Raw genomic sequence first — 19,421 nt, forward strand, 5'->3', positions numbered from 1 at the left:
CTGCTGATTCTGGTGACATTGGTGTGGTGCACAGGTAACTTGTGAGTACAGACCTCAGACCTCAGACCCCAGACCCGTCCTGGCTCACCTGCTGATTCTGGTGACAGTGGTGTGGTGCACAGGTAACTTGTGAGTACAGACCTCAGACCCGTCCTGGCTCACCTGCTGATTCTGGTGACATTGGTGTGGTGCACAGGTAACTTGTGAGTACAGACCTCAGACCCGTCCTGGCTCACCTGCTGATTCTGGTGACATTGGTGTGGTGCACAGGTAACTTGTGAGTACAGACCTCAGACCTCAGACCCGCCCTGGCTCACCTGCTGATTCTGGTGACAGTGGTGTGGTGCACAGGTAACTTGTGAGTACAGACCTCAGACCCGCCCTGGCTCGCCTGCTGATTCTGGTGACAGTGGTGTGGTGCACAGGTAACTTGTGAGTACAGACCTCAGACCCGTCCTAGCTCACCTGCTGATTCTGGTGACAGTGGTGTGGTGCACAGGTAACTTGTGAGTACAGACCTCAGACCTGTCCTGGCTCGCCTGCTGATTCTGGTGACATTGGTGTGGTGCACAGGTAACTTGTGAGTACAGACCTCAGACCCCAGACCCGTCCTGGCTCACCTGCTGATTCTGGTGACAGTGGTGTGGTGCACCAGTATCTTGTGAGTACAGACCTCAGACCCGTCCTGGCTCACCTGCTGATTCTGGTGACAGTGGTATGGTGCACCAGTATCTTGTGAGTACAGACCTCAGACCCGTCCTGGCTCACCTGCTGATTCTGGTGACATTGGTGTGGTGCACAGGTAACTTGTGAGTACAGACCTCAGACCCCAGAACCGTCCTGGCTCACCTGCTGATTCTGGTGACAGTGGTGTGGTGCACAGGTAACTTGTAAGTACAGACCTCAGACCCGTCCTGGCTCGCCTGCTGATTCTGGTGACATTGGTGTGGTGCACAGGTAACTTGTGAGTACAGACCTCAGACCTCAGACCCGTTCTGGCTCGCCTGCTGATTCTGGTGACATTGGTGTGGTGCACAGGTAACTTGTGAGTACAGACCTCAGACCCCAGACCCGTCCTGGCTCGCCTGCTGATTCTGGTGACATTGGTGTGGTGCACAGGTACCTTGTCAGTACAGACCTCAGACCCCAGACCCGTCCTGGCTCACCTGCTGATTCTAGTGACAGTGGTGTGGTGCACAGGCAACTTGTGAGTACAGACCTCAGACCCGTCCTGGCTCGCCTGCTGATTCTGGTGACATTGGTGTGGTGCACAGGTAACTTGTGAGTACAGACCTCAGACCTCAGACCCGTCCTGGCTCGCCTGCTGATTCTGGTGACATTGGTGTGGTGCACAGGTAACTTGTGAGTACAGACCTCAGACCCCAGACCCGTCCTGGCTCGCCTGCTGATTCTGGTGACATTGGTGTGGTGCACAGGTACCTTGTGAGTACAGACCTCAGACCCCAGACCCGTCCTGGCTCACCTGCTGATTCTGGTGACAGTGGTGTGGTGCACAGGTAACTTGTGAGTACAGACCTCAGACCCGTCCTGGCTCGCCTGCTGATTCTGGTGACATTGGTGTGGTGCACAGGTAACTTGTGAGTACAGACCTCGGACCCCAGACCCGTCCTGGCTCACCTGCTGATTCTGGTGATAGTGGTGTGGTGCACCAGTATCTTGTGAGTACAGACCTCAGACCCGTCCTGGCTCACCTGCTGATTCTGGTGACATTGGTGTGGTGCACAGGTAACTTGTGAGTACAGACCTCAGACCTCAGACCCGCCCTGGCTCACCTGCTGATTCTGGTGACAGTGGTGTGGTGCACCAGTAACTTGTGAGTACAGACCTCAGACCCGTCCTGGCTCACCTGCTGATTCTGGTGACATTGGTGTGGTGCACCAGTATCTTGTGAGTACAGACCTCAGACCCATCCTGGCTCACCTGCTGATTCTAGTGACAGTGGTGTGGTGCACAGGTAACTTGTGAGTACAGACCTCAGACCCGTCCTGGCTCACCTGCTGATTCTAGTGACAGTGGTGTGGTGCAACAGTATCTTGTGAGTACAGACCTCAGACCCGTCCTGGCTCACCTGCTGATTCTAATGACAGTGGTGTGGTGCACCAGTAACTTGTGAATACAGACCTCAGACCCGTCCTGGCTCACCTGCTGATTCTGGTGACAGTGGTGTGGTGCACCAGTATCTTGTGAGTACAGACCTCAGACCCGTCCTGGCTCACCTGCTGATTCTAGTGACAGTGGTGTGGTGCACAGGTAACTTGTGAGTACAGACCCCAGACCCGTCCTGGCTCACCTGCTGATTCTGGTGACATTGGTGTGGTGCACAGGTAACTTGTGAGTACAGACCCCAGACCCGTCCTGGCTCACCTGCTGATTCTGGTGACAGTGGTGTGGTGCACAGGTAACTTGTGAGTACAGACCTCAGACCCGTCCTGGCTCGCCTGCTGATTCTGGTGACATTGGTGTGGTGCACAGGTAACTTGTGAGTACAGACCTCAGACCCCAGACCCGTCCTGGCTCACCTGCTGATTCTGGTGACAGTGGTGTGGTGCACCAGTATCTTGTGAGTACAGACCTCAGACCCGTCCTGGCTCACCTGCTGATTCTGGTGACATTGGTGTGGTGCACAGGTAACTTGTGAGTACAGACCTCAGACCCCAGACCCGTCCTGGCTCACCTGCTGATTCTGGTGACAGTGGTGTGGTGCACAGGTAACTTGTGAGTACAGACCCCAGACCCGTCCTGGCTCACCTGCTGATTCTGGTGACATTGGTGTGGTGCACAGGTACCTTGTGAGTACAGACCTCAGACCCCAGACCCGTCCTGGCTCACCTGCTGATTCTGGTGACAGTGGTGTGGTGCACAGGTAACTTGTGAGTACAGACCTCAGACCTCAGACCCGCCCTGGCTCACCTGCTGGTTCTGGTAGGCGGTGACCGTGGTGAAAACCGTCTCCGAGAAGGTGAAGGTCTTCACTCCATCTCCTACCGGGACAGACTTGGTGGGGGAGAGGTCGCTGCTGAAGTCCTTCCGGATCACATGCACCCGGGGTTGGTACTTGTGCATGGAGTGCAGGATTATCTAGGGAGATAAAAACAGAACTGAAACACATTCCCCATATTCCTGCACTTTTGTACAACCAAAAATGACTCAGATTTCTCCTTGGAGTGAGAATTGAGCCAACGTGACTCATTTTTTGGGAAACTCCTGAGCCAAGTCTCCCATCTGGGAGGCCTTTGAAGATTTAAAGTGAGATTGGCTGTGACTGCACCTCACTCCTGAAGCACCAGGTTCACAAGTACTTCCTGAACTCTCTTCATTGAGACTTTGATATTTGAGTGTTTACATTTCTTGCACTTGAAGCCTATGGAAGACAGAGGCGCTTCACGTCACACACAGTCTGTTCAGCAGATGCTACTAGTCATCTCTTACAAAGAACTGAGCCAGTTGAGGCCTGAGTTCTAACTAGAACCAGGAGACATGAGTGCCAGTCATGTAAAATCAGGAGACATGAGTACCAGTCATCTGAAATCAGAAGACACGAGTACAAGTCATCTGAACTCAGGAGACACAAGTACAAGGCATCTGAAATCAGGAGACACGAGTACCAGTCGTGTGAAATCAAGAGACACGAGTACCAGTCGTGTGAAATCAGGAGACACGAGTACAAGTCATCTGAAATCAAGAGACGTGAGTACCAGTCATCTGAAATCAGGAGACACGAGTACCAGTCGTGTGATATCAGGAGACATGAGTACCAGTCATCTGAAATCAGGAGACACGAGTACCAGTCGTGTGAAATCAGGAGACACGAGTACCAATCATGTGAAATCAGGAGACACGAGTACAAGTCATCTGAAATCAGGAGACGTGAGTACCAGTCATCTGAAATCAGAAGACACGAGTACAAGTCATCTGAAATCAGGAGACACAAGTACAAGTCATCTGAAATCAGGAGACACGAGTACTAGTCGTGTGAAATCAAGAGACACGAGTACCAGTCGTGTGAAATCAGGAGACACGAGTACCAGTCGTGTGAAATCAGGAGACACGAGTACAAGTCATCTGAAATCAGGAGACGTGAGTACCAGTCATCTGAAATCAGGAGACACGAGTACCAGTCGTGTGATATCAGGAGACACGAGTACCAGTCATCTGAAATCAGGAGACATGAGTACCAGTCATGTGAAATCAAGAGACACGAGTACCAATCATGTGAAATCAGGAGACACGAGTACAAGTCATCTGAAATCAGGAGACGTGAGTACCAGTCATCTGAAATCAGGAGACACGAGTACCAGTCATCTGAAATCAGGAGACACGAGTACCAGTCATGTGAAATCAGGAGACACGAGTACCAGTCATCTGAAATCAAGAGACACGAGTACCAGTCGTGTGAAATCAGGAGACACGAGTACAAGTCATCTGAAATCAAGAGACACGAGTACCAGTCGTGTGAAATCAAGAGACACGAGTACCAGTCGTGTGAAATCAGGAGACACGAGTACAAGTCATCTGAAATCAGGAGACGTGAGTACCAGTCATCTGAAATCAGGAGACACGAGTACCAGTCATCTGAAATCAGGAGACACGAGTACCAGTCGTGTGAAATCAGGAGACACGAGTACCAGTCATCTGAAATCAGGAGACACGAGTACCAGTCATGTGAAATCAGGAGACACGAGTATAAGTCATCTGAAATCAGGAGACACGAGTACAAGTCATCTGAAATCAGGAGAAATGAGTACCAGTCATCTGAAATCAGGAGACATGAGTACCAGTCGTGTGAAATCAGGAGACACGGGTACCAGTCATCTGAAATCAGCAGACACGAGTACCAGTCATCTGAAATCAGAAGAAACGAGTACCAGTCATCTGAAATCAGGAGACACGAGTACCAGTCATGTGAAATCAGGAGACACGAGTACAAGTCATCTGAAATCAGAAGACACGAGTACCAGTCGTGTGAAATCAGGAGACACGAGTACTTGTCATCTGAAATCAGGAGACACGAGTACCAGTCATCTGAAATCAGGAGACATGAGTACCAGTCATTTGAAATCAGGAGACACGAGTACCAGTCGTGTGAAATCAGGAGACACGGGTACCAGTCGTGTGAAATCAGGAGACACGGGTACCACTGGTGTGAAATTAGAAGACTTGCTTTCTAACCCCATGCATCCAGGAGACTTGAGTTACAGGTGCAGTACAGAAAGGTGGCATGGATTTATTTACTGTTTTATTTCTTTAGCGGATTTTGTTCAGCTCTGTGTGTCACATTTCAGTTACTTCAGTGCTTAGGTGATGAGACAGGTACAGTTTTGAGGGAGAAGGGATGCAGTTAGAGATGAGCTGAATGCAACCTTTGTTTGATGCAGAGCAAGTTAAGGTTGAATCTACAGAGTCGAGTTTTGAGAAATGTTCTGAACCCATTGTGGTTAGACTCAAGTCTCTGGCTTAAGTTTCTAGAGTTTCACTTGGGAACTCAGTTGAGCTCACTCAAACTGCTTCTTTTACATTTACTAATATTTATTTACGTCTCTGGTTATTTTATGTTATGATGTAAAGAATTTATATAGATGTCCAGTGTCGAGAATCTGCATTTCTGGTTCTGTTGAGCTTTCAAATTAAAATACAAATACAACCTGGGGCTTCTACTCCCAAGGATGTTCCTCCAAGTTGATCGGCTTTGCAGATGCTGAGCGAAGGTTTCCCGGTGTCGCACATTCGATCAGACATGTTTCTCCCATTCCCAGAACCTCAGTTTGTCTCAGTTCATGGAGTAGAGGTTCTCCTTCCTACGATGGACCACAAGGCACAAGGCAATGCAGGCTCTTTCCTCGGCCTGTTACCTAGTCCTAGGTGGCTCTGAGAGTCATCTCTGTATGTTTGGGGGGTCCCCTGATGCTGCTCTTGCTCCATGCACAGAGGCGTGTACCAAGGTTAGAACTTAGCTAGGACGTGCATGATTCTTGGGGGATGCTACAACACTGGGTGAGCAGACGACTTCACTGTCCTGATCCTGACTTTTTGGATGAGGTTGGTAAAATGACTGAATCCCTTCCTGAGCAGGTCTAGATACGCCCACTCCGTTGCCCTATGCCGTTCCAGCAGTACCGAGTAGTGAAGAGAGTTGTGGCCAGCAGCGAGCGAATCAGAGGTGGCTCCATGTGGACCAAGGAGAAAGGAAGAGTGTGGCTCACTGATTAGAGCGGCAGACCCTGATGCAGAGGTCTGGCCCGGGACCAGGGTTCAATTCCCGACGCGGCAGGGTCCTGAGCCCAAAAATGTCCACGGACTCGATAATTCTCGCCTCGGTGCCTATTCTAATCATGGGGTCCCACGCTGCAACTCTGGGCAATAGCTTGCTTAATCTCCACTACGGCGGCCCACCCGCTGCGGGATGCCTGGCTTTCACCTTGGGGATGCCCAGTAGGGGTTATCTCACAGGGAAAAAGCCAGGACGGGTTCCCAAGGCAAGCGCCTTGATGCCTTCGGGTGATACGTGCGCTATATAAGTTGCAATACATTTACATTTACATTTACCTTCGTGTTGAGTAAGGTGGAGTCAACGCCCCTCGCAACCCAGTGCAAATGATAGTGACTCACCGGAGAGCTGCCCACTGGCTGCCCCCGGGCCTGGCCTACAAAAGTCCCTTTGTGAGGCTCAAACTCCCACAGCCTACCGCCTGTATCGTAACTTCTTGGCGCTGCGCGCAGCCACAAATAACCTTTTTTCGCACCAACAGCAAAAATCAGGGGAACACCACAACCTTCCTTCATCCTCAGATGACACTATATATAACGACACCAGCTGGAACATGGCGGCGTGCCTACAAGAAGGCACCGCAGGGGGTGCCCGCCATCCCATGCGTGCACATGTATGGAGCCTCCTCTTCCAAGAGATGAAAGCCACTCTCTGCTCACAAAACACCAACCCAGCATCGCTCATCCGCCTGGCCTTTGAAATGGCCCAGACCCAACTGTGCTCATTTCCGGTTCTGCTTCGCGCCTCAGCGGGCGTTAGTCCCCATTTTCTGCGGGCTCCGTGCCCTGTGGCTGCTGCAGCGGTTGGGGTGGGCTCCAGCTGTCCTGGAGGTGCTCTGTTTATGTCCTATCTGTGGGAAGCTTTTTAATATCAAATTGTGAACACCTCGGTTTGCAATCAGAGCGATGCGTCCATGTTACAGGAGAGAAGCACCCCTTGAAGCTGCCTCGGTGCACTCTGGGAGCCCAGGCCGGCCAGCACAGCGCTTCTTTCCGCTGACATCTCCCCACAGCGCTTTTATGGGGCTTCCTGGCGCCCCGTTGGGATGGAGAGGCCCCGCCCGCAGCGCCATGACACTTCTGTACACTCTGGCTCTTTACGCTCTCTTTACGCTCTTTTACGCACGGCTTGGCGAAGGGTGCGGGCCTCGTGGCCGCCACGTCCGATGCCAGAGACACCCACCGGGGCAGCCAGAGGCCTGCTGTGCTGACGTCAGAGCACTTCCTGGCAGCCCTGGGTCCGAGTCAGTCAGTGCCAGGCTGGTATTTATTTATTTATTTATTTATTTATGGGTTTGTTACGCGCCGGCATCACACCCGAAGGTGTATCTCCGCGCGGTGCTGTGAGGTGAACAGATCAAGGAGCTCCTCCTAGAATAGTACAGTCTTTAGTCGTTTCCTGAAGGCTGTGTGGCTCTGGCATTCTCTGAGGGAGAGGGGGAGACTGTTCCATAGACGAGGACCCATGATAGATAGGGCACGGCCTCCCTGTCTGGTCTTATAGTGTCTAGGAACCTGAAGCAGGTATGCGGGGCCAGTGGAACAGCTGCTGGCGCATCTGTGTCCTTCGCTTAACCCTCCTGTGCCACGTCACGTGGTAACACCAGGTGCTAACATACCCAAGAGCCAAACATGTGTTCCTTAGTCTTTGGCGCCGCCACTTTATATCGCTGTGTTACGTCACGGGCGTTATTGCTGCACTATTCACATTTACTCCGGGCAATTACCAGGTAATAACTGCCTGTGCGACAGATACATGTGGGACAATGAGCGCTCCTCTCAGAAGGGGCCCTAGCGTTGAACTTAGAAGGGCCCTCGCATTAAACTCAGAAGGGGCCCTAGCACTGAACTCAGAAGGGGCCCTAGCACTGAACTCAGAAGGGGCCCTAGCACTGAACTCAGAAGGGGCCCTAGCATTAAACACATAAGGGGCCCTCGCATTAAACTCAGAAGGGGCCCTAGCACTGAACTCAGAAGGGGCCCTAGCATTAAACACATAAGGGGCCCTCGCATTAAACTCAGAAGGGGCCCTAGCACTGAACTCAGAAGGGCCCTGGCATTGAACTCAGAAGGGGCCCTAGCATTGAGCTCATAAGGGGCCCTAGCATTGAACTCAGAAGGGCCCTAGCATTGAACTCAGAAGGGGCCCTGGCATTGAGGTCAGAAGGGGCCCTAGCATTGAACTCAGACGGGCCCTAGCATTGAACTCAGAAGGGCCCTAGCATTGAACTCAGAAGGGGCCCTGGCATTGAGGTCAGAAGGGGCCCTAGCATTGAACTCAGACGGGCCCTAGCATTGAACTCATAAGGGGCCCTAGCAGTGAACTCATAAGGGGCCCTAGCATTGAACTCAGAAGGGCCCTAGCATTGAACTCAGAAGGGCCCTAGCATTGAGCTCATAAGGGGCCCTAGCATTGAACTCAGAAGGGCCCTAGCATTGAACTCAGACGGGCCCTAGGATTGAACTCAGAAGGGGCCCTAGCATTGAACTCAGACGGGCCCTAGCATTAAACTCAGGAAGGGCTCTAGCATTGAACTAAGGAGGGGCCCTAGCATTGAACTCAGACGGGCCCTAGCATTGAACTCAGACGGGCCCTAGCATTGAACTCAGGAAGGGCTCTAGCATTGAACTAAGGAGGGGCCCTAGCATTGAACTAAGGAGGGGCCCTAGCATTGAACTCAGACGGGCCCTAGCATTGAACTCAGACGGGCCCTAGCATTGAACTCAGCAGGGGACCTAGCATTGAACTAAGGAGGGGCCCTAGCATTGAACTCAGATGGGCCCTAACATTGAACTCAGGAGGGGCCCTAGCATTGAACTCAGACGGGCCCTAGCATTGAACTCAGGAAGGGCCCTAGTATTGAACTAATGAGGGGCCCTAGCATTGAACTAAGGAGGGGCCCTAGCATTGAACTAAGGAGGGGCCCTAGCATTGAACTAAGGAGGGGCCCTAGCATTGAACTCAGACGGGCCCTAGCATTGAACTAAGGAGGGGCCCTAGCATTGAACTCAGACGGGCCCTAGCATTGAACTCAGCAGGGGCCCTAGCATTGAACTAAGGAGGGGCCCTAGCATTGAACTCAGACGGGCCCTAGCATTGAACTCAGGAAGGGCTCTAGCATTGAACTAAGCCGGGGCCCTAGCATTGAACTAAGGAGGGGCCCTAGCATTGAACTAAGGAGGGGCCCTAGCATTGAACTAAGGAGGGGCCCTAGCATTGAACTCAGACGGGCCCTAGCATTGAACTCAGACGGGCCCTAGCATTGAACTAAGGAGGGGCCCTAGCATTGAACTCAGACGGGCCCTAGGATTGAACTCAGACGGGCCCTAGCATTGAAACCAGTTTGGGTTTCATAAACTGGTGACATTTACATGAATTTCCTGTAATTGCGCACAATTTGTGATACAAATTTACCAAAAATGGTGCAATTCATAATAATTTTCAGAAACATTTTTCTACGAATATACGGAGCAACAGAACACGAGCAGCCGCTGTTTCCGATGCTCCTGTTTAAATGCATCCCCCGGACAAATATTGAGGCTTCAGTTTCTGCTCAAATATAGCGTGAAATAATGTCTTTGCATTTAATTTTGCATAATTAAGCACATGAAAAGAACACAAATTTTGCACAATCGTAATTGAGGGCCAGATGTATGAAGACATTTTGACTTCGCAAAAGGTTAGATCAGCAAAGCACGGGGCAGCTTGTGACCTCAGAAAAGCTGATCGGTTTATAGCAAACCCTACTTGTGAGCCAGAAACACGTTACCAAATCGCAATTCGGGTTTGGGACTAGACACCAAATTGGCATTTGAAAATGGCTTGTGTAGTGTGTCCCTTTGAAATACCCATTCAGAATGAAAGGTATTCATGTTTTTGCGACTGATATACAGTTGCAAAACATTAATATTTCCCAGACCACACAAATGCATGGTAACCCATTTGCAAATGGGAAGGGGTCCGTGGCAAATTATGACCAAAACGTTTGTTAGGAGTAGGCTGGTCCCAAGGACCCTTCCTTGTACAGTCTTGAGTGTCCACCCAGGGGCCAAGAGCTTGAGGAATGTTTGTGGACAACCCCAGGCTTTGCACACTGATCCATCCACTTGCTTGCACCAGTCCACATTGTGTGACCACTCAGTCAAACTTGAGGGTTGTGTACTTCCCCGCCACCTGGCTACGCCTCTTTTAGCCACAAGTATGACAGTATTACCAAAGAGCAGCATGTATTTGGGGATTGATTGCTCCCCTCTTGTGCCCGGGCTCACCACTCGTCTAGTAAGGGCAAAGTCTTCTACTGTGGTTTGTCGATACATGTTGTATGCCACCGTTTACTGAGGCGCGGGCAGCGCCGCAGGGTCTGGAGTAGGGCACCTGTGATGTTGCACCCCTAATACGTTCACCGCTTGCACTCCACCATTTTGTGTTCCCTTCTCCTAGTGAACTGTGCCTGGTGAAGTACTATGAGTTGTACGGGGTGAATTCCCGCCCCAATGGCTGCCTCTCAGGGGTATTTGAACGCCTCCTCCATTCAGCGTCCTCCGGGATGCCCAAATCTTGATCCCACGGGTTCCTGAGGCGTGCCACGGGTTGCCAACAATGGACTAGAATTGTCTTGAGGTTCCGTGATTCTGAACCTGTTTAATAAAGGTCGTCGGATAAAGACGATTTTGGTATCAGTGGACCGCAAATGACGAGTGCGGCATGTACGAGTGTTTTCGTCATAATCGATCAATGGAAACACTGTGTATTCATGGATTTCGTCTGAACCTCCGGGTTTCATTTTGTGTACGGCAGCCATTTTGTGGTTGCCCTCACATAGGCCGATGACTACGGCCGAACGAGTCTTTGGGACACGTACACCGTTAGCTGACTTTTGTGTGACCTGGACGAACTGACTCCCTTGCCCGAGGCTAACCTTGTTGAGCCAGTTCCTTGTTAGGCAGCTGGTCAGATAGAGATCAAAGAGCAGGACATTGCTGAGTTTATGGTACATGCACACACCCTTCTATCTTGCTTCTCATCTGTTTCTGTTCCTTCCTTTATGGCTTAATTTATGATTTGGGTTGAGGTCCTTTTATTATGGGTTCGTCCGGCCTGTCCGAGCAGGAATGTTGGATTTTGCCTTGTCATTTCCGGTGGGCTGGACAACCGAAAGTGGGTTTGTCGTCATGCGATATGTTTGAAATGTCACCATGCGATTGGTCAGTTTGTATGTAACTGATGCTAGCCAGGAATGAGATTTTAGCATAAAAGACAATGTCTCGCTCTATGAATTTGTGCAGTCTCTAGCGAACCACCGGTGTTGTGCTTCGTAGACCTCTGTTCCTGGTTGCAGCCAATAAACTTGGTCTTTGACGTCACTGAGAAGTATCCTGTGTCTCTGTATTCTAAGACAGGTGAACCCGAAAACATCGGGCGTTTCCCCTGGCGCCACTGGGTTCTAAAACCCGGTTCTTCAGTCTGAGTCGTGCCATGTCATCATAGGGGTGCAGCTGGTATCCTGAGCTCAAGGGGGATTCACCTACGACTGACCCAGGACCATCTCACCTTCAGGAAACACCTCAAGACCTGGCTATTCGAGCAGTAGCGCCCCCTCTCCCTTCAGCACCTTGAGACCCTCGCGGGTGAGTAGCGCGCTCTATAAATGTATTGAATGATTGATTGCTCCTCAGAGTCCCCCAGTGAATATTCACATGTGGTCAGACCGTGTTTCAATGGCTGGTGTTTGAATTATTGGGACTTCAATAAGATAGTCATGACAGAGTGCACACCAATTTGTATTTCTTTTGCTAGTAATTCCGTTGTAAGTCTGTACGCGTGCGAGCCCAGAATCGTGGTCTGCCCAAAAGCCACGTGTTGGAAGGTATACTTCAGGAAGATGGGGCGCCCTCTCACCCCAATACCGGACGCACTGCGTGAATGAATGCATAACACTGATGCGAACATTAATCCAATTTCATCAATTTTTATTTCAATTTGATCCAAGGCTTTACGTTTTCCATAATTTGTCCACTCATCACATGGGAGCGATCTTACATTTTACACTGTTTCCTGAAGGCGGTAGACATGCCGAAGCCTCAATCTGTAGCCTGGAGTGTAAGTAAGTAATCCTCAATAATTCATCCCGATAACCCAATGCATTTCGGGCCCTTCTCCGGCCCTTCGTCAGGGGTATTCTACAATTAAAAAGACATTATCTTAAGACCATGTGTTTAAACCCATCGAAAACTCTATTACAAAAACTCACGATTCACTGCTCAGTGACTAGTGTTATAATTAACATCTTCCCGCTAACTATAGCAAACAACGCTATTCCCAAAGCTGATGTCCAGATCCCCCATATTCTACCTCCCTCCACTAGCTCAAGTTCAATATAACCATTAAGAACCACTTATATCAATAAAGTAAAACCTGCAGAAAAGATAGTGCAGCAGGATTACAATCAGTTCACATTAGCTCTTTTCCGCAGGTTTTACTTTATTGATATAAGTGGTTCTTAATGGTTATATTGAACTTGAGCTAGTGGAGGGAGGTAGAATATGGGGGATCTGGACATCAGCTTTGGGAATAGCGTTGTTTGCTATAGTTAGCGGGAAGATGTTAATTATAACACTAGTCACTGAGCAGTGAATCGTGAGTTTTTGTAATAGAGTTTTCGATGGGTTTAAACACATGGTCTTAAGATAATGTCTTTTTAATTGTAGAATACCCCTGACGAAGGGCCGGAGAAGGGCCCGAAATGCATTGGGTTATCGGGATGAATTATTGAGGATTACTTACTTACACTCCAGGCTACAGATTGAGGCTTCGGCATGTCTGCCGCCTTCAGGAAACAGTGTAAAATGTAAGATCGCTCCCATGTGATGAATGGACAAATTATGGAAAACGTAAAGCCTTGGATCAAATTGAAATAAAAATTGATGAAATTGGATTAATGTTCGCATCAGTGTTATGCATTCATTCACGCAGTGCGTCCGGTATTGGGGTGAGAGGGCGCCCCATCTTCCTGAATTATTGGGACTTCATCAGTTCATGTTGTGCTTGTAGATCTGGGGAGGATAACAAGCTGTCTGGACCCACACATCACACCTTTCTGAGACGCCTATGTGGTGCCATTGACCGAATTCCCTCAGCTCTAGGGGTGGGAGATATATTCAAGCCGTGCAGTGGGATTGCCAGAATGATGGCCACTCCTCGTTAGGCTTGTACCACGGAGTTCTGACCGCGCAGAGCTTTATTCTGCATGCGGCTCAAAAACTGTAAGTTGGGCAGCAAGGTTTGGTGTACCCTAGCACGATTTTTGATCACTAGGGGGGCGCCCGGAGAGATTTCTCCAACATGTTCGATCGTAACTGTTTGCGGTTAGAACACTACTGGTCGAGTAGAAAATCTACTTGAGTGGCAGCAAAATTAACTTGAGATGCTGCGCTCTCTGGTGCACGTGCGGGGCCGTTTGTGCTGATTTTCCAGCACGGAACGAGCTCCCAGCGCTAAATCACAATGAGAGCAGCTCGACTTGCCTATTTCTGCCCATTCATGGAATTCCGCTGAATCTCACAGAGTACCTTTATAACTCCACGAGTTCTGCCCAGGTCTTCTCAGTTCCTCCACCTCTCTCTGTAGTTCGGAGAGCTTCGGAGGCATCTTGAATGTAAGCATTCCCTTCCATCCCGTTGCTTTCGTAGCAGACGTCTAGCTCTTGACTACCATTTCATCCAATTAACTTCTATGGCAGAAGCAGTTCCCCCATAGTGTGCCCTCCGGAACATCCTTAATTCCTTTTCTCTTCAATCTGCTTTCAGGGAGGGCACCTTTCATGGGAAAAAATTAGTAACTCACTACCACCAAATGGGACACCCAATAGTAACGTTTTAGATCGGGGACAGCTATTCTCCCATCGTAGGGGCTTATGGGGCATGTTTTTAGTCCTATCCTGTGGGATTCGCTATCCCATAACAGCGTCCTAGTTACCCCGTCCACCTTGCAAAGAAGCTGCCGGGGACTGCCTGGGGAGAGTTATATATCAGATATAAAACTTTGGGGGGGACGATCATTTTGTATAGTGCTGCCTTACTCATTAGTGAAATTGGAAGTTTCCTGCAGTGATTGGCACCCACCTTATTTTCTTCTAGGGCTCTGGCCAGATTATTTCTCATGAAATCATTCACATTCATTGTCACGTAAATGCCAGGATATCTTAATCCTGTTTTTGTCCACCGCATCGGTCGGTCACGCCTAGTTCTCCGGGGGCTGCCACTCAGCGAGCGGACACAGTCTCGATTTTTGCCAGGTGATATTTATACTTGGATAGAGACGGGAGATAGTAAGGATCTCCAGCGCCCTGGGGATCGACCCTTGCGGGTCCACCAGATAGAGAAGTATGTACGAAGGGATATCAGAACCTGCCAGACAAGATCCCGTCTGAGTCCCATTGTATTATATTGATTGGGTTCTATCAGTGCATCCAGTGGTCCGTACAGGCCAGGATCTTTGCCTCAACGTTAATCAAAGAGATCGGCCGGTAGGAGGCACATTCGTTTGGCGGTTTGCCTTTCTTATGTTTACAGTGCAAAGGTCTCTCAGGAGGCTTCCCTCTCGTTGAGCCTCATGAAACAGCAGCGCGAGCCAGTCACACAGCTTCCCACTAAGGCATTTAAACATTTCCAGGGGTATCCCTTTGGGGCCCGGAGCTCTCCTGCTTTTGGTTTGTTTTGTTGCATCTCCCTCCCTTGTTGAGAACATCCTTGACCCCAGCAGGATCCTTTGCATGGTCCAGAGACCTCACCTCTTTTGATGGTGCTCCATATATTGATATCTCTCAATCTTCCCAGGACGTACCCAACAACAGAGCACCCAGACGAGCAACATTTACCAGGCCACGCTTGAGTAGCAACAGGATGGTTGGAGAGCTAGAGGGACTTTTCAAAAGCCATTTCAGGGAAAGATACTCAGCAAAGGATCACATATTCCCCTTATTCCAGAACCAAAAGCTGCAGCCACTCAGCCTGCGAGGTGCAGATTTCTAGAGTTGTGAAACAGCATTCCCTCTACAGGTGGATTGGAGGAATATAGGTGGGGTTGTGTAGTGGGGATTTGTAGAACTTTACTTCTCTCAGTCTGACCTACCAGTCTCTCATCAGCACCATCTTCACGACCAAGTGAACAAACTCCTGCCCTCGACCATGAAGGGAACATTCAGAAGACTTCTGGACTTTAAGTCGTAATGGGAATTGAGGACCATGTCTATTGAATTTCCTGCATTAATGGTTGTGTCTTATAGTGTAAGCAAGTGAAAAGGCATTCTAAAATGTTTTAAAGCACCATCAGACATCTGGACAGGGATTCGGTGATGTCCTACTCCTCGATGGACACGATTGAAACCATATCATCAACCCATTGGGATGCATCCTTCGTGCAATCGGCAAATGTTTGAGCAAGCCACAGATGAAACAAAAAAGAGAGAGCGCAAGTACTCTGGCTTAGATCCACCTACCTCCACCCTTGCTCTGGCTCAGATGAGCCTCAGTTCACCCTTGCTCTGGCTTAGATCCACCTACCTCCACCTTTGCTCTGGCTTAGATAAGCCTCAGTTCACCCTTGCTCTGGCTTAGATCCACCTACCTCCACCCTTGCTCTGGCTTAGATCCACCTACCTCCACCCTTGCTCTGACTTAGATCCACCTACCTCCACCCTTGCTCTGGCTTAGATCCACCTACCTCCACCCTTGCTCTAGCTTAGATAAGCCTCAGTTCACCCTTGCTCTGGCTTAGATCCACCTACCTCCACCTTTGCTCTGGCTTACATAAGCCTCAGTTCACCCTTGCTCTGGCTTAGATCCACCAACCTCCACCTCACTTTAGCTTTGATGACCACCCCTCCTACACATGCAGATACACAGCACAGACTCACATGGCCTTGGTCATCCAGCTCGTTGTTGGTCAGCTTAAGTTTGTCGAAACTGACCACCTGCCTCATCCAGGTGTCTCCAGAAGCCAGCGAGTCGGGGTGAATGTAAACCCGTGGGGGCACAGGGGAGTCCGCGTTGCCAGCCACCATCCACTTTGAACTGTGATAGACATACCTGAGAGAAAGACGATGAAGCGGGCAGTTAATGAACCATCACCATGCACAATCTGTAGAGCAAAACATGTGCACGGGGACAGTGGAGTTGGAAGGTGGGTGAATAAGTGTCATAGCATCTGAGAGTGGGTGTAGAGGTGAGATAACGTGTGAGTGAGTGTCATAGCATCTGAGAGTGGGTGTACAGGTGGGATAACGTGTGAGTGAGTGTCACAGCATCTGAGAGTGGGTGTACAGGAGATAACGTGTGAGTGAGTGTCATAGCATCTGAGAGTGGGTGTACAGGTGAGATAACATGTGAGTGAGTGTCATAGCATCTGAGAGTGTGTGTACAGGTGAGATAACGTGTGAGTGAGTGTCATAGCATCTGAGAGTGGGTGTACAGGTGAGAAAACGTGTGAGTGAGTGTCATAGCATCTGAGAGTGGGTGTAGAGGTGAGAAAACGTGTGAGTGAGTGTCATAGCATTTGAGAGTGGGTGAACAGGTGAGATAACGTGTGAGTGAGTGTCATAGCATCTGAGAGTGTGTGTACAGGTGAGATAACGTGTGAGTGAGTGTCATAGCATCTGAGAGTGGGTGTACAGGTGAGAAAACGTGTGAGTGAGTGTCATAGCATCTGAGAGTGGGTGTAGAGGTGAGAAAACGTGTGAGTGAGTGTCATAGCATTTGAGAGTGGGTGAACAGGTGAGATAACGTGTGAGTGAGTGTCATAGCATCTGAGAGTGTGTGTACAGGTGAGATAACGTGTGAGTGAGTGTCATAGCATCTGAGAGTGGGTGTACAGGTGAGAAAACGTGTGAGTGAGTGTCATAGCATGAGGAAGTAGGTGTACAGGTGAGAAAACGTGTGAGTGAGTGTCATAGCATTTGAGAGTGGGTGTACAGGTGAGATAACGTGTGAGTGAGTGTCATAGCATCTGAGAGTGTGTGTACAGGTGAGATCACGTGTGAGTGAGTGTCATAGCATCTGAGAGTGGGTGTACAGGTGAGATAACGTGTGAGTGAGTGTCATAGCATCTGAGAGTGTGTGTACAGGTGAGATCACGTGTGAGTGAGTGTCATAGCATCTGAGAGTGAGTGTACAGGTGAGAAAACGTGTGAGTGAGTGTCATAGCATTTGAGAGTGGGTGTACAAGTGAGAAAACGTGTCAATGAGTGTCCTAGCATGAGGAAGTGGGTGTACAGGTGAGAAAACGTGTGAGTGAGTGTTATAGCATTTGAGAGTGGGTGAACAGGTGAAGAAACGTGTGAGTAAGTGTCATAGCATCTGAGAGTGGGTGTACAGGTGAGCACATGTGTGAATGAGTGTCATCGCATTTGAGAGTGGGTGTACAGGTGAGAAAACGTGTGAATGAGTGTCCTAGCATGAGGAAGTGGGTGTACAAGTGAGAAAACATGTGAGTGAGTGTCATAGCATTTGAGAGTGGGTGAACAGGTGAGAAAACGTGTGAGTGAGTGTCATAGCATTTGAGAGTGGGTGTACAGGTGAGATAACATGTGAGTGAGTGTCATAGCGTTTGAGAGTGGGTGTACAGGTGAGATAACATGTGAGTGAGTGTCATAGCATCTGAGAGTGTGTGTACAGGTGAGCACATGTGTGAATGAGTGTCATAGCATTTGAGAGTGGGTGTACAGGTGAGAAAACGTGTGAATGAGTGTCCTAGCATGAGGAAGTGGGTGTACAGGTGAGAAAACGTGTGAGTGAGTGTCATAGCATTTGAGAGTGGGTGTACAGGTGAGATAACATGTGAGTGAGTGTCATAGCATCTGAGAGTGTGTGTACAGGTGAGATAACGTGTGAGTGAGTGTCATAGCATCTGAGAGTGGGTGTACAGATGAGAAAACGTGTGAGTGAGTGTCATAGCATCTGAGAGTGGGTGTAGAGGTGAGATAACGTGTGAGTGAGTGTCATAGCATCTGAGAGTGTGTGTACAGGTGAGATAACGTGTGAGTGAGTGTCATAGCATCTGAGAGTGGGTGTACAGGTGAGAAAACGTGTCAATGAGTGTCCTAGCATGAGGAAGTGGGTGTACAGGTGAGAAAACGTGTGAGTGAGTGTCCTAGCATGAGGAAGTGGGTGTACAGGTGAGAAAACGTGTGAGTGAGTGTCATAGCATTTGAGAGTGGGTGAACAGGTGAGAAAACGTGTGAATTAGTGTCCTAGCATGAGGAAGTGGGTGTACAGGTGAGAAAACGTGTGAGTGAGTGTCATAGCATTTGAGAGTGGGTGAACAGGTGAGAAAACGTGTGAATGAGTGTCCTAGCATGAGGAAGTGGGTGTACAGGTGAGCACATGTGTGAATGAGTGATAGCGAGTGAGACTACATGTAGGGCAGAAAATGTGGGAGTGTCTCGGGCAACTGAGAGTGGCTCTGCAGGTGCACAAATATGGAAGTGACTGTCACAGCATGTGATAGCGACTATATAGGTGAGTAATTGTGCGAGTGACTGTCATAGCACGCAAGATTGATTGTATTGGTGAGCAATTGTTGATTGTCATTGGATTTGAAAGTGGGTGTACACGTGAACAAATGCGTGGGTGGGTGTCCCCAGCATGCGAGAGAGGGTGTGCTGGACAGCAAATGTCTCAGCGTTTCCAGTGCTTGAGAGTGGGTGTCTACAAATGTGGGCGCATCTCAAACAGGTGTGTGAGTGTAGAACTCTGTGAGTGAGTTTGTCTGAGAAGGTAGAAGAGTTTGTGTCTCAGAGGGCATGCACAGGAGTACACATAATTGAATTAGAGTGTGAATGAAAAAGTTTGCAAACACTAGCCTGCGTTTGATGTGAGAGTGTGTTTGTGTGCATGTGAGTGGGTGAGTACCCTGATGAGCACATGTGACTTGGGGGGGGGGGGGTTGTAATTGAGTGCATATTTGCAAGCTTGAGGATGAATGAGTGCATGCGATTGAGAGTGTGTGGCTGACAAAAGGCATCTTATAAGATATTACGAGGATGCAGGTTCAGGGAGTAATGCAGAGCTCATATTCAGGAGTACTGGATGGATGAAGGTGGATGAGAATGACTTCCGCATACTGGAGTGAGTAGGCATGA

At 49.5% G+C, this 19,421-nt stretch overlaps 1 protein-coding gene across 2 annotated transcripts in view; it reads right to left on the reverse strand.

Annotated features, from left to right (window-relative positions):
• TBX15 (T-box transcription factor 15) overlaps positions 1-19,421 on the reverse strand; it is a 192,588-nt gene that overhangs the window by 22,269 nt on the left and 150,898 nt on the right. For both annotated transcript variants that reach the window (XM_086935839.1, XM_086935840.1), the window contains exons 4-5: positions 16,200-16,371; positions 2,932-3,099 (exon numbers count right to left, since the gene is read on the reverse strand). In XM_086935839.1, coding sequence (XP_086791965.1) covers positions 2,932-3,099; positions 16,200-16,371 — 340 coding nt within the window. The remainder of the gene's footprint in view (positions 1-2,931; positions 3,100-16,199; positions 16,372-19,421) is intronic.

The sequence above is a fragment of the Lissotriton vulgaris genome, chromosome 8 (assembly GCF_964263255.1).
Source record: "Lissotriton vulgaris chromosome 8, aLisVul1.2, whole genome shotgun sequence".
NCBI lineage: Eukaryota > Metazoa > Chordata > Amphibia > Caudata > Salamandridae > Lissotriton > Lissotriton vulgaris.